Below are 14,394 nucleotides of genomic sequence, written 5' to 3'. Positions count from 1 at the left end.
ATTTTGACACCAAATTTTCGAGACTATACGGTAGGAATTTAAATAAGTCTACAAAACGTAACTCGATAGGTCTACCATTAAAATTAAAGTGCTTAGAGAATGTTATGTATTTCTCAGTGCTTTCAGCAATTACCGAAATATTTCCAGGGGTGCAACCTAATTCTTTCACAAATAAATGTGCATCATACCCAGACAAATTATGGAAGAAGACAGGGATAAAATTACTTTGACGTTTAATTTGTAAATTACAATTGTTGCACACCGTGGCAATAAATTGACCAGTTAAATGGTTATGATGTTTAACTTTTCTATTGTTACTCGTATATTTACTATCGCAAACCGAGCATTCAGTGGATAGGTTAAACTCCTGTAACTGAGAACTATTTAATGGTATTAATGGTTTTTGTTGATCTAATATGTTTATGATTTTTCTTAATTCATTCTCCATAGCAGACATAAACTTCATCGATACATTTTCTCCCCGATAAATAACTAAATCTGATTTCATATAGTTGTTACTCCAACATACAATATAACCAAAACTGCATGGTATATGTTGGTGAATTTGTATTGTATGAGATCCACTTTGTTTATTTATAGGTTTTAATAAACTTTCCATATCTGCAATTATTATCACATCATTCTGTAATAACAATTTCAATTTTCGAAATTTTAAAACTTCTCCTTGTTTCGGCATGTTATTTTTAGTTAGAGTGTGTTCTTTACATAATTTGTCATGTTCATCTAATTTTGATTTGTTATAAAAAGATATTAAACATCGTCTACAAATAAATGTTTGATGACTACCTAACTGATGTCTAACTAAACCATTTAAATTTGTAATTAAACAATAATGAGAGTTTAAATATAATAAATCAATATGTTTACCTACAGCTGTTTTCGCTTATACGTAACGGGAAAATAGTTTCATGATCATAATTAATGCCATATATATTAATGGAAATTTGTTCCTTAGGAAATACAGAATTATACATATGTTCAAATTTGCTTATGTGTTCTATTTCAACGGGAAATTGTATATTGGTTTTTTCAAATAATGGTAATAAAGTATTAATATATTGTATGTAATTATTCACACGATATGGATTATCTTTTGTGGGATGCAACGCAGCTAGAATGCAGTACATAAAACATCTATTATCGTTATTTTCAATATTTAAAACACATTTTGTGGATAAAATCCATTGAGGCAATTTTACATAAGTTTTCTCTTTATGACTCTTCAATAACGCATTGAGATTTTTTATTAAACAATAATGACTATTGCAATTTTCTTCACAATACAGTAAATCTATACGTTTATCTACACATGTGTTTTCGCTTATACGTAACGGGAAAATAGTTTCATGATCATAATTAATGCCATATATATTAATGGAAATTTGTTCCTTAGGAAATACAGAATTATACATATGTTCAAATTTGCTTATGTGTTCTATTTCAACGGGAAACTTTATATTGGTTTTTTCAAATAATGGTAATAAAGTATTAATATATTGTATGTAATTATTTACACGATATGGATGTTCTTTTGCGAGATGCAACGCAGCTAGAATACTATACATAAAACATCTATTATCATTATTTTGAATATTTAAAACACAATTCTTTTTGGATAAAATCCATTGAGGCAATTTTACATAAGTTTTCTCTTTATGACTCTTCAATAACGCATTGAGATTTTTTATAAGACAATAATGAGTGTTGCAATTTTCCTCACAATACAGTAAATCTATATGTTTACCTACAGCTGTGTTTTCGCTTATACGTAACGGGAAAATAGTTTCATGATCATAATTAATGCCATATATATTAATGGAAATTTGTTCCTTAGGAAATACAGAATTATACATATGTTCAAATTTGCTTATGTGTTCTATTTCAACGGGAAATTGTATATTGTTTTTTTCAAATAATGGTAATAAAGTATTAATATATTGTATGTAATTATTTACACGATGTGGATTATCTTTTGCGGGATGCAACGCAGCTAGAATACTATACATAAAACATCTATTATCATTATTTTGAATATTTAAAACACATTTCTTTTTGGATAAAATCCATTGAGGTAATTTTATAAAAGAAGAAGCGGAAAGAGGATCATATTTACTGATTTTAATTTCTAAGTGATGGTTTGGTTCAGAACATAAAGACCACCCTGATTTCTTAATTGCTCTATTTTCTTGTTCAACTAAAATTTTATTAAATAGTTTTTCTATTATAGAATTCACATCTGTACTCGGTAAAATAATTTCGTTACCACTATTTACAAAGAATCGACATGTTTCTAAATCTACTGGTTTTACAAAAGTTGTAGCTAAAAAAAAAATTTACTTTAAATGTTGAATTATCTTGTTCCTGTTTTAATATATCTAAACAGTCTTTTCTTTTATTCTTTAAAAAACATCCACTATCCTCATTTAAATCAGTATCACATTTTAAAATAATTTTTTTTAAATTATTATTAAATAGAGTATCAGAATTAATAGTATTTGATTTAACCTTTTTTGTTGCCATTTTTTTTAAACTAACTCCTCAAAGTTACTATAATAATTTTGAACTGAGTTTTTATAATATAATATTAATATTATTATTATAAAATGTCTTACTTACAAAAGAAAACAAAACCACACTATTAATAAACCACACTAATAATAAACCACACACACAAAAAATATCTGAACTTTACGCTTCAGACGGCACACAGGAAGTGATTACAAAAAAACATGTCGGTCAGTCTTTTATACCTGTCTGACCGCATTACGTAATATTGCGCAATAGTATGAGTCATCCTCGGGGATTCCCCTCTTTTTTTTTTATACATTTGTAATTGATTACATTACGTTCAGGGATTCCTATCGTTGAATGACAAGTTATTGTCTGTTAAAGAGAAAACTAGGTCAATGTTTTTTAAAATGCGGATGAATGACGTAATGAGAATTATCTACATATGGCGGAAGTTATTATGTAACTGATAACAAAACACGGAAGTTTCGTATTCCTCTACAATCTTTAAATAATCATCTCTGCTATGTTCAAATATAGGTTAGAACAAGTTCACTCCTTAAAAGAATCTTTGCTATAGGGTTCGAATGTATTATCTGCTATGTTAAAATAAGGGTTGAAAAATATGGAACGAGTACACCCCCCGTAGTCTTATGTCTGCTATGTGTTGTTGGAAAATAAGCGATGTTCTTTTATTAGCTGTGCTATGTATTATCTGTTCTGCTGTATGTTCATAGTCTCAGTGTATTCTATGCTATGTTAAAATAAGGGTTGGAAAACGAGTACACCCCTAAAATGGAGGCCTGCTATGTTAAAATAAGGGTTGAAAAATAAGCCATGCTCTTTTATTAGCTGTGCTATCTGCTATGTTAAAATAGGGGTTGGAAACGAGTACACTTCTATTCTCTGCTATGTTCAAATAAGGGTGGAATCCAAAACGAATACACCCCTATTCTCTGCTATGTTAAAATAGGGGTTGGAAAAGGGAACGAGTTCACCCTGCTATGTTACGTATTCTTATGTCATTTCTGTTATGTTAAAATAGGGGTTGAAAAATATGCTCATAAAAGAGAATGAATACACCCCTAAAATGGAGGTTTTTGTGTGTTACGTACTCTCAGTGTAATTTCTGCTATGTTCAATTAGGGGTGGAGAAAATGAATACACCCCCTGTGCTATGTCCGCCATCTCTGTCATGTTGAAATAGGGGTTGGAAAATATGCTCATAAAAGAGAACGAGTCCACCCCTAAAATGGAGGTGGTTGTGTTTATTATCTGCTCTACTATGTGTTCGTAACTGCTATGTTGCATAGTCTTATGCTAAGGGGTTGAAAACGAATACACCTCTGCTATGTGTTCGTAAGGGTTGAAAAATATGCTCATAAAAGAGAACGAGTCCACCCCTAAAATGGAGGTTGCTGTGTGTTCATAGTCTCAGTGTAATTTCTGCTATGTTAAAATAGGGGTTGAAAAATAAGCCATGTTCTTTTATTAGCTGTGCTATGTATTATCTGTTCTGCTGTGTGTTCATAGTCTCAGTGTAATTTCTGCTATGTTAAAATAGGGGTTGAGAAAATGAATACACCCCCTGTGCTATGTCCGCCATCTCTGTCATGTTGAAATAGGGGTTGGAAAATATGCTCATAAAAGGGAACGAGTACACCCCCTTAAAATGGAGGAGGTCGTAAAAGAGAACGAGTACACCCTTAAAATGGAGGTCGTAAAAGACCATGGACTCACGTTGTACGGTGGTCAATTCCCAGGGGGGGGGGCTCGTAAAAGAGAACGAGTTCACCCCTTAAAAGTGGTCATAAAAGAGAACGAATACACCCCCTTAAAAGTGCTCATAAAAGGGATTAAATTCACCCCTAAATTTTAGGACGTAAAAGACCGTGGGCTCACGGTGCATGGTGGTCATTTTCTCAGGGGCTCCTGAGTTGTTCTAATATGGCCAATGTTGAGCCAGATCGATCATTTTTCTACTACTTAAATCCACACTGATAATCTCCAATAATTTCATCTGCGTATGGAGTCAATCTTGTTAATAGAATGTTTGAGAGTATTTTGTAGGGTGTTGACAGAAGAGAAACTCCTCGATAATTGGTTTTGTCGCCTTTCTTGTAAATTGGTACAATAATTGATTCTTTGCGCTCTTGTGGTAATTCCTCCTTATTCCAGATAAGAAGAATGAGTTTGTGTATCTTGTTCCACATTTTTTCCCCTCCGGCTAAAATTAACTTACCTAGAAGTCTTCGCTCAGAGTTTTGTGTTTCCTTAATTTCTTTGTAGCGATTTCTACTTCTATTAAACTTTGGACTATATGATTCTGCTGTGTGTATTTCACTTTCTCCAAGATACAATCTGTATCAGTGAGAACTGTTCCGTCGGCTTTCTTTAATATGTAAGTGCGAGGTTGATAGCCTTTCATAAACTCGTTGATAGCCTTATAAATGTCCCGATTTATATATATATATATATATATATATATATATATATATATATATATATATATATATATATATATATATATATATATACTATTATCTTCAAGTTCCTTAATTTTAGCTTTCAAAAAGTCGCGTTTCTTTGTTCTAAAAGTTTTGTGGGTTTTCCGCCTGATGTCTACGAAATTTTGTGTAGTTATTTCGATTCAACGATAATCTCTTATTATGACTGCTACCAGGTAGTGATCAGTGTCGCAATCAGCTCCTAAATGACCAAACATCAGTTATGCTAGACTGTCTTCTTCTATCTACTAAAACGTTATCAATTTGATTGTGTTTTTCCGTCTTGTGAGGTCCAAGTATATTTATGAACGTCGCTGTTAGGGAATTTTGTACTCTTCACGATAAGGTTTTTGGATGTTGCAAAGTTCACGAGTCTAACACCGTTGTTTTTGTGTTAGCTAGTTGTTACGATGCAGACGTTTAAATACATATATGAATCGAGTTTTTCTAAAAGGATATGAGTCCAGAGAATAAAACGGTTAAAACTTAGAAGAAAGCATCATTTTAACAAAATACCATTAAAATTGCCATATATTGCAATTTTCGATTATCGTTGAATAAAGGTAATATTCAATGTCCGAAAACGGAGAGATTTAATTTAAAGAAATTAGAAGAGAGTCGGGTAAGAGAGGAATACCAGATTGAAGTTTCGAATAGATTCTCGGTTTTAGAATATTCGGAGTGCACTAGTGTTGATTATACTTAGATTGAAATTAAAAATAGCATTAAAAGCAGCAATAGAAAAATTGGGACACGCGGAAATACGTAGGAACAAACCTTGGTTCGACCAGGAATGCATTAAACTAGCAGAGAAGAGAAAACAGGCAAAATTACGCTGGCAACAAAATCCGAATGAAATAACTACACAAAATTTCGCAGCTCTCAGGCGGGAAACTTCCAAAACTTTTAGAACAAAGAAACGCGATTTGTTGAAAGCAAAAATTAACGAACTCAAAGATAACTGTAAAAATAAAAATATTTGGGACAGGAAGGATAAGCGGATCAGCGAATTTAAGCAAGGCTATCAACCTCGTGCTTTTATATTAAAGAAAGCTGACGGAACAGTTCTCACTAATACGTATAGCATCTTAAATAGATGGAAAGATTTCTTTGACGATTTGCTGAACACGCAGCCAAAAACTAATGTGTGTGGAGAAAAGGAGATACACACCGCAGAACCGTATATTCCAGAACCCAATCGAATAGAAGTAGAAACCGCTATTAAAAAAAATTAAAGAAACACCAATCTCCGGGTGTAGATGAAATTCCGGCTGAGTTAATTTTAGCTGGAGGCGAAAAATTGTGGAACTAGATATACAAACTCATTCTCCTTATCTGGAACAAGGAAGATTTGCCACAAGAGTGAAAAGAATCAATCATTGTTCCAATTCACAAGAAAGGCGACAAAACTGACTGTAATAATTATCGAGGCATTTCTCTTCTGTCAACATCCTATAAAATCCTTTCAAATATTCTATTAGCAAGATTGACCCCATACGCAGATGAAATGATTGAAGATTATCAGTGCGGATTTAGACGAAATCGATCAACTATCGACCAGATATTTACCATTCGACAAATACTCGAAAAAAAGTGGGAATACAATACCCCGGTACATCAATTATTTATTGATTTTAGAAAGGCGTACGACTCGGTTAGAAGAAACATTATACAACGTTCTTACAGAACTTGGAATACCGAGAAAGCTAATTAGATTAATTAAGATATGTTTAAATGAATCCCAAAGTAAAGTTCGGGTAGGAAAATTTTTGTCCACGAGCTTTCACGTCGAAAATGGCCTGAAACAAGGAGATGCGTTGTCGCTATTATTATTTAACTTTGTCCTGGAGTACGCTATAAGGAAAGTCAAAGATAGCAACCAGCGCCTAGCCAATTATTTATTTTATCTAGTTCTTTCAAAATCTTCAATGATGCTGTTAAAGATCATTTTCACATCTAAAGCGAATTCTTTCTGACACGAGACAGAAGTCTTTCGTTTAAAAATTTTAAGAAGTTGTGGATAATTTCAAAGAACAAACATATATTAGTGCAAATAAACTGCTAGTGTAGTATAAAACAACTTCATTTCAGTATTTCTTGTGTTTTGAATGTCTTCTAAACTAGAAAGAAGAATTACTTCTCATTTTCATCTTCCACTATCATAGCTTTTTCTTTCTTTCTCTCTTAAAAAATAATTAAATAAACAAGTACTTAATGGTTTATGGTATGGACATGAAATAATATTTTTGTATATCAAAGTGAATGGGTAATAGTGGATTTCAACAAAGTCTTAACATCAGAAATTGATTCTTGAAAGTGTCTTTGGAAGATTCTACAGATAGTCATTAGCACTCATTCAGTTTTATATGTAGGAGCATATTACTGTGTGTTTGATCCAAATTACTTCAAATCATTAGTTTTATCAACCTAATATGCTTGTTTGCGATGTGTTTGTTTTATTTCATAAAATGACTTCGAAATAACGCAAGATAATTTTCTCTAGGATTACTTTTTTTTTTTCTTTGAGTCACCGCACATTAGTAGCAAAACCAACTGTATGTAGGATTCTTTAGTATTATAGTATGTAATATATTTTGTGGAAAGGCTAAATGTGTTGATGTGAGAATTTTTTTCTAATCAGCCACCCACTATCTTTTCTTTGCCGTTGGAAATAGATTTTTGTTGAAACACAAGTAAAGTATGAATGCTCGAACAAATGCTTCTATGAAGCAAAATCTTTAGTGTCAGCGTATGCACTGTAAACGAAACTAGAATAGATGGAAACTGTCAACGACAAAGCATAGCAAAGGTAAGCGCTCTGTTACCGAAATACTATTGTCTTCTGTAGACACAAAAATAATAAAAAATTATATTCGAAGAGTGGTAATACAAATTATTAACTTTTTTTTTTCTTTCCAGCTTGAGAGTTTATCACAGCAACAATTAGCTTCAAGACTGACAATAAATTGTGTTAATTGTTACGTGGAACCTCAAAAGTTATCTGATATTCCAATTACGATAATTGATGTATTTGATGAGTACGCTTTGTCCAATGATGTCCGAGAAGAGATGTACAAATGCTATCCAACGGCGAAACTAGCACATTTAAAATCTGGAGGAAATTTTCCTTATTTGAGTCGAAGTGATGAAGTGAACCTTCACCTGCAGGTACATTATCAAATCTTGTATAGGGTTGATATTTCTTTCGTTCTTATGTTTTGAAAATGGATGCTCGTAACATTTCTAGCATGTAAAAATAATATAGTGATAGTGAAATTAATGGCTATGACAATGACTACCTTAAATACAATGTTATTCTACATGGAGCTCCCTCAGGACTATATGGTTTGCGTTGGCGTGGGAAATCCGGGTGCGATTCACAGTGGGAGCTCATGTGATTCGTATGCAACGTTAAGCTGTAGGTTCACGACTCATATAGCTTTGGTTCAGAAAGGCACGTTAAATTCCAATCCAACCCAGCAAATCTTTTTCTATATTTGTTGGGAAATAAGTGCTGCAGTAAATACACACATGTCAAAATGAAAATGTTTTAAAGAAGATAAAAATGAGACTGTATTATGTGGATTGTTTAGATTCAAATTATATAGTTTTTGCTATGATGTATTGAGTGTTTGTTCATGGTTATATATTTTATAAATATGTTTTTGTTTAGATCAGCTTTTCATTGGAATTATAGATTATATTAAATTAAACATTCATATTTACATTTTGGCAATGGTTGGTTTAGTGGAATGTTATATATGAGGAAAATTTATATGTCGTTAGGCCTAACTTGTAAGCCTAACATTATGAGACAACTTCGCGGCTAAAGTGTATAATGCAGCCTCCATCACATATACAAATATTACAGGTATAACAACATTTTAGTGCTCACTCGTATGTTTCCGCACCAAGTGACTATCATCACGATGATTAGCGATCCACGATTAGTCAGCGTACCAATTTTCATAAATATCTAACTGTCACGTTTCGCATACGTCCCTTATCAGCCTGTTGGCCCAACCCCTACTATGAAACAGATATGTGCACGGTAGTAGCCTTTGAGTCCTCTGGACGAGGAAAAGCAGAAACACTCATCACTCAGTCCCGCGCAGTTTGACACATTTGTGATAGAAGGTATGGTGGAGGACGGTTTTAGTAAGATTCTAGAAGAAAAAAGGGAAACGTAGTAAAACTTTTGTATTTCTTAACCCTAAACCATAATAGGGACCGTAGTGGTTCAGTGGTAGAGCATTCGCCTCTGGTGTATGGGGGTCCCTGGTTCGATCCCAGCTCGCGCCAAGTGAATTTTGTGGTGGACAGACACCGTGTGCGTGGATTTCCTCGGGGTTCTCACTTTCTTCATTCCACCATTTCATTCATTTCTCATCACCGTCTCCTTTAGCCTAGCCAGCATAACTGTGAGCGTAAAAATCAAAGATTTCATTTCATTTCTTACACCATAATGGCTCTTGTACATTGGAATTTGAATGGTTATGCTACTCACTTCGAAGAATTTTTGTCATTCAGCCTGTACTACTACTCGCTGTTCTGCTGCTTCGAGCTACTACCGCCGTGACAAGGACAGTGATGGTCGTACAGCTAGTGGAGTAGCAATCGGAGTATAGGAGAAATGCTCATCTTACTTTCATCCAGGTGAAATGGGAGTTCCTGATTCTAGCTGTTTTAAGTTTTCTTTGGACAACCGATCACTTTCTGTAACATCTACATAACACGGCTCGAAGCTTTTACATCGGCTAATCTAGATAATATCGTCAACTTCCACATCCAATTATTCTGGTTGCGGACTTCAGCTTTTATCATGAACTGTGGAGTTATCTTCGTACCGAGCCTCGAGGTCGAGAAGCTGCAACTTTTCTCGACAGTTCACACCTTGTCTTACTAAATATTTGCAGTCCAACACTACACCATTGCAACATGAACGTATTCATTTCTAAATTTTTGTCTGCAGCTCACAACTTGCAGTTAATCTTCAGTGGCGTGTCTACCATGATTTATGTGGCAATGATCACTTTCCAATCATTCTCATTGGGCTACCTGCTTTACAATTTACTCATTTGTCTTCTAACAATCTCCGCCATACAGACCGGGGCCAGTTTTCTGGCAACTTTGATTTTATACCAGTCTCCCTTGTTTTCTTTTGATCAACACCTTAAGGCTTTTCACGCAAGTGTGCTAGCTGCTGCTAAAGCTTCGATTCCATTGTAACAACCTCCTCACGTCGTGCCTAAATTGCATGGGGATGACGTAATAAAGACGATCGGAGATTGCTACTACTCATTGTCTGAAATGAGTAGCTCGAAGTGAATTGAGAGGTAAAGATTACACATTTGAGTTTCATTTAAGAAATGTATTATTTCCAATAATGTCAAAGTGTTAGTGTGTATGTTCATGTATGAATGAGGTATAACTAGTCAGATCACATATCGCCAACATCTAGAAATTCTGTCACGAAAAACCCGCACATAGCTGAGATACACATACCTGTGATTATGATGAGTGTCTGGACTGGATGATTATACTTCACGATGCTGGATCTCTCAGTTTGGATAGTCGGTAGGCTGTAGCAACCGACTAGATGCCAACCATACTCCAAGTCTATGGTTGTTGTTGATGAAGGATAGATCTCCCTTGATTTATTCGAAGTGGAATGGATTGCAGCTCACTGCTAAGCTGCTAACGGCTCTCAAAGTGTTTCTCGACCTCTGTTCCACTTCTGATCACCGTATTTCTCCTTCTGATCACAATCCTCTCCAACGAGGGGTTTTTGTTCTTGTTTCCAGACACACTGGAATTCGTTTCGTTGATCTTTTCTGTTTATCTCAGCTATTGGTGAAACATTGGTTTCAACCCGAATTACATCGTGACCAAATTCCCAGACCAACAATTTCTGCAAATCTGACAGTTATGCCACAGTCAAAGTGTGTCAATGTTACATACATCATTTCACATTGATGACTTTTCATATTTCGTACACAATGTTACAAATCACAACAAACACATAAACTGACGACTTAGCGTCTAGCCATAACATTCAGTAATTACATTCAACACATTTACTAACCATTGACGTAAGTAAACAAATAAACAAATACACGTGTGTGTACGACATAACAACATTTCATTATTACTACAATTCAATCTTTTTAATTTGACTTTGAATAAATATTAATTTCCATCACCCAAAAATAATATAACAAAATCGTATACCTCTACAATTGTTAGATGGGACTCCTCGGAAACGCAATGTTCCTTAGCAAGACATACATGAAGCTATTCTCGTACGACGCCGGCCACTTCGTCGCGTTAATGATACTTCTGCTACTGACAGATTGGCAGTTTCGTAATCTTCATGCCAGAGCACGTGGTCCAAAGTTCGTCGACTTCAGGGCTAGTCTTCTTCCGTCAACCCTCCTGCGCGATTTGTGTACAACGAACCAGAAACGGATCGCCAATGAATTGGCTAGCATTTTGCTACAGTTTTCACTTCGTCTAATTATTTGCCTGAGTTCCTGCAAGTTAAAATACGAGCAGAAAGTAGACCCATACATGTTACGTCACCAAATAATGGATTACAACTTGCCTTTTACTACTGCTGAATTTATCACTGCTCTCACTAGCAGTAAAAACACTGTATTTGGACCAGACTGTATACATTATGCTATGCCTTGCGATCTTCCTGCCACTGATAAAAAAATCTTTTAGATTTTTACAATCGTACCTGGATTGAAGAGTTCTTTCCTCCTGTCTGGCGTGAAGCTTATATTTTTCTTATTTTGAAGCCTGGAAAATCGGCTACGTCCAGTTCCACTTAAAAGCCACTTACCTTAACCAGCTGCTTGTGCTAGTTAATGCATGCTTAGTGTGGTAATTGGAAACTAATTCCTTGCTTTCAATCTCTATTATTTTTTCTAGAACTTTCGTTCTACTACTGGTCATCTTGTTGATCTTGAGAATGTAATCCAGGATGCTTTCCGCCACCCTCAACATCTGATTGCTATCTTCTTTGCTCTTTTCAAGGTTTGTGACACCACTTGGCATTATGGAATTTTACATCAACTACTTCTTTGGAGGATACGAGACCGTATGGGCTTCTTTCAATACCAGTTTCTTGGAGATCAATACTTTCGGGTTTAAATAGTATCCATACTCTCCGACCGCTTCTTGCAAGATAATGGTGGTCTACAAAGCAGTATTTTAACTGTGACTCTCTTTGTTGGTGTTGTGACAAGATAATATCATGCTATTCTTGTAATATCTGTGTTAGAGCTAAACAATTACAACTCACTTTGAATAGGCTTTCACGTTGGTCAGCGATCATTGGATTTACTTTCTCTGTCGACAAGACTAGTTATGCCCATTTTCGTTGCTTACGCAACTCCACATATCATCCAGATCTTTATCCATACATGATTGTTTTGTTGACAGCATCCGATTTCTGGGCCTTTAGTTTGGTCGCCGGCTGTCTTGAATAGTCCATTCTCGAAAGCTGTTTCAATCTTCTGAAAGTTTTGTTTCATATATCTTGCGGTGCAGATCGCATTGTCCTTCTACGACTTATCCACTCGAAGTTGGGCTGTGGATGCATTATTTATGGATCCCGCAGACTTACCACGTTAGATCAACTGAATACCGTTTATCATTTTAGCATATGTTAGGCGACTGGTACATTCCGTACCAGTCCTATTCCCAGCTTGTGTGTTAAAGCGCACAAGCCATCTTTAACTCATCACCGTTATCGAGTGATGCTCTACTATTTTGCGCATCTAAAATCATTGCCTCACCATCCTTTATATTTTACGCTGGAAGCTGGAGAGCACTACCAGAGACACTTCTTCCAACTATTTCTTTCCCTTTAGCCCAATACAAGAAGCCAAGCACCAGCCCTCATGAATTTCAACAAGAAGTCTCGCTCCCATTTACAACAGTTTAAAGACTTTATTGATTGTTCCAAGGATGCTGAATGTCAGATTTGCCTATTTTTACAACTACATGTACTTACTGTTTCAGATTCACGCATTTTCTGCAATATTCACTGCTGAATTGGTTGCAGTTTTACGAACTTTACATTGTGTGTCTGCACGTCATATATACCGGATCTTAATCTGTTGTGAAAGCAAACATCCTTTCGTCCAGCAACTTTTATCATGTCATAGATTACTAGCACAGGTATGTGAGATACAGCTCTGCTGGGTTCCGATCCGTGTTGGCATAGCTTATAATGAAGATGCAGATCGTACGGCGAAAGTTGCTGCTGGTGAAGGAAAAGAGCTTTAGCTCGCCATACCCAGCACGGATCTGCGTTAGCTATTCACTGCACATTTGCATCAGCACTGGCAGCTTGAATGGCACCAGGCTGTCAGCAATAAATTACATTTACCCAAATCTGCATTTCATGTCTGGACTACCAGTTCAAGATCTTAACCTGAGGAACGAATTCTAACTCGATTTCTCATAAAACATTCACACTTAACACAAGAATTTCTACTTCGTGGCGAAGACCCATCTAATGAGCGGCCTGTGGAGCTAGACAAAGTATTCAATATCTGCTTGTGGATTGTCCTCATCATGCTTTGAGCTGATTTTGCCCTACCTGTAGATTTACCAACACTGCGTGGAGATGAGCTTTGAACGATCTCTCAATGTTGATGTTTCTCCGTCACTTCCATGTTTTCCCTGCATTGTGGTTGTTCTAGTGTTTATATACTTGCTTCGTCCTATGTGTTTATCCCCTATTTGTCACTCAACTGATTTTTCGTTTCCATTTCAATTGGCAACAAGTATTTGATTTCTTTTGCAGGGTTTCCACCAATGTTGGCAGAAACTATTTTTTTTTTTTTTTTTGTTTTAACCCGGTTTTTTGGTTTAAAACTTTTTTTTTGCTTTGTTTGTTTGTTTGTTTAAATGATTTGATCTATGTATTTATATTACATATGAACAGAAATAAGTTTGTTTCGCCTTGGTGTTATTATGCAACAACGATAAGATTAAAGCGGAATCCAAACTGCTTTCCGGCTTACATCCGAAAGAAATTGTCCTTCATTGGACTCGACACCAGAACTAGTTGACTAGCTGCCGACTCACTCACGACGCACTCCTGATAAAAATATGTTATGTTGATCTTTACATACTTGTCATATAATCATCAAGAGTCATTTCAGAAAGACAGAAAGATATAATTGCGCAAGTGAAACCATTATATATAAATAGGGAAACTCCCGCCTTAGCCACTGGGAAAATCCCGTTATTGCTTGGTATGTAAAATTTTAAGGAAAACGTATCATAATCAGTACATTAAAACTGAGGAATTAAATTACAAATTTAGTACGTAGAAATT

At 35.2% G+C, this 14,394-nt stretch overlaps 1 protein-coding gene across 2 annotated transcripts in view; it reads left to right on the top strand.

Annotated features, from left to right (window-relative positions):
• The window catches only part of LOC145678372 (maspardin-like), a 63,685-nt gene that overhangs the window by 44,123 nt on the left and 5,168 nt on the right, over positions 1-14,394 (top strand). For both annotated transcript variants that reach the window (XM_081748439.1, XM_081748440.1), the window contains exon 7: positions 7,956-8,204. In XM_081748439.1, coding sequence (XP_081604565.1) covers positions 7,956-8,204 — 249 coding nt within the window. The remainder of the gene's footprint in view (positions 1-7,955; positions 8,205-14,394) is intronic.

This window comes from Thermobia domestica, chromosome 2, assembly GCF_964235325.1.
Source record: "Thermobia domestica chromosome 2, izTheDome1.hap1.1, whole genome shotgun sequence".
Taxonomy (NCBI): domain Eukaryota; kingdom Metazoa; phylum Arthropoda; class Insecta; order Zygentoma; family Lepismatidae; genus Thermobia; species Thermobia domestica.
This window is presented reverse-complemented; position numbering and strand designations above follow the sequence as displayed.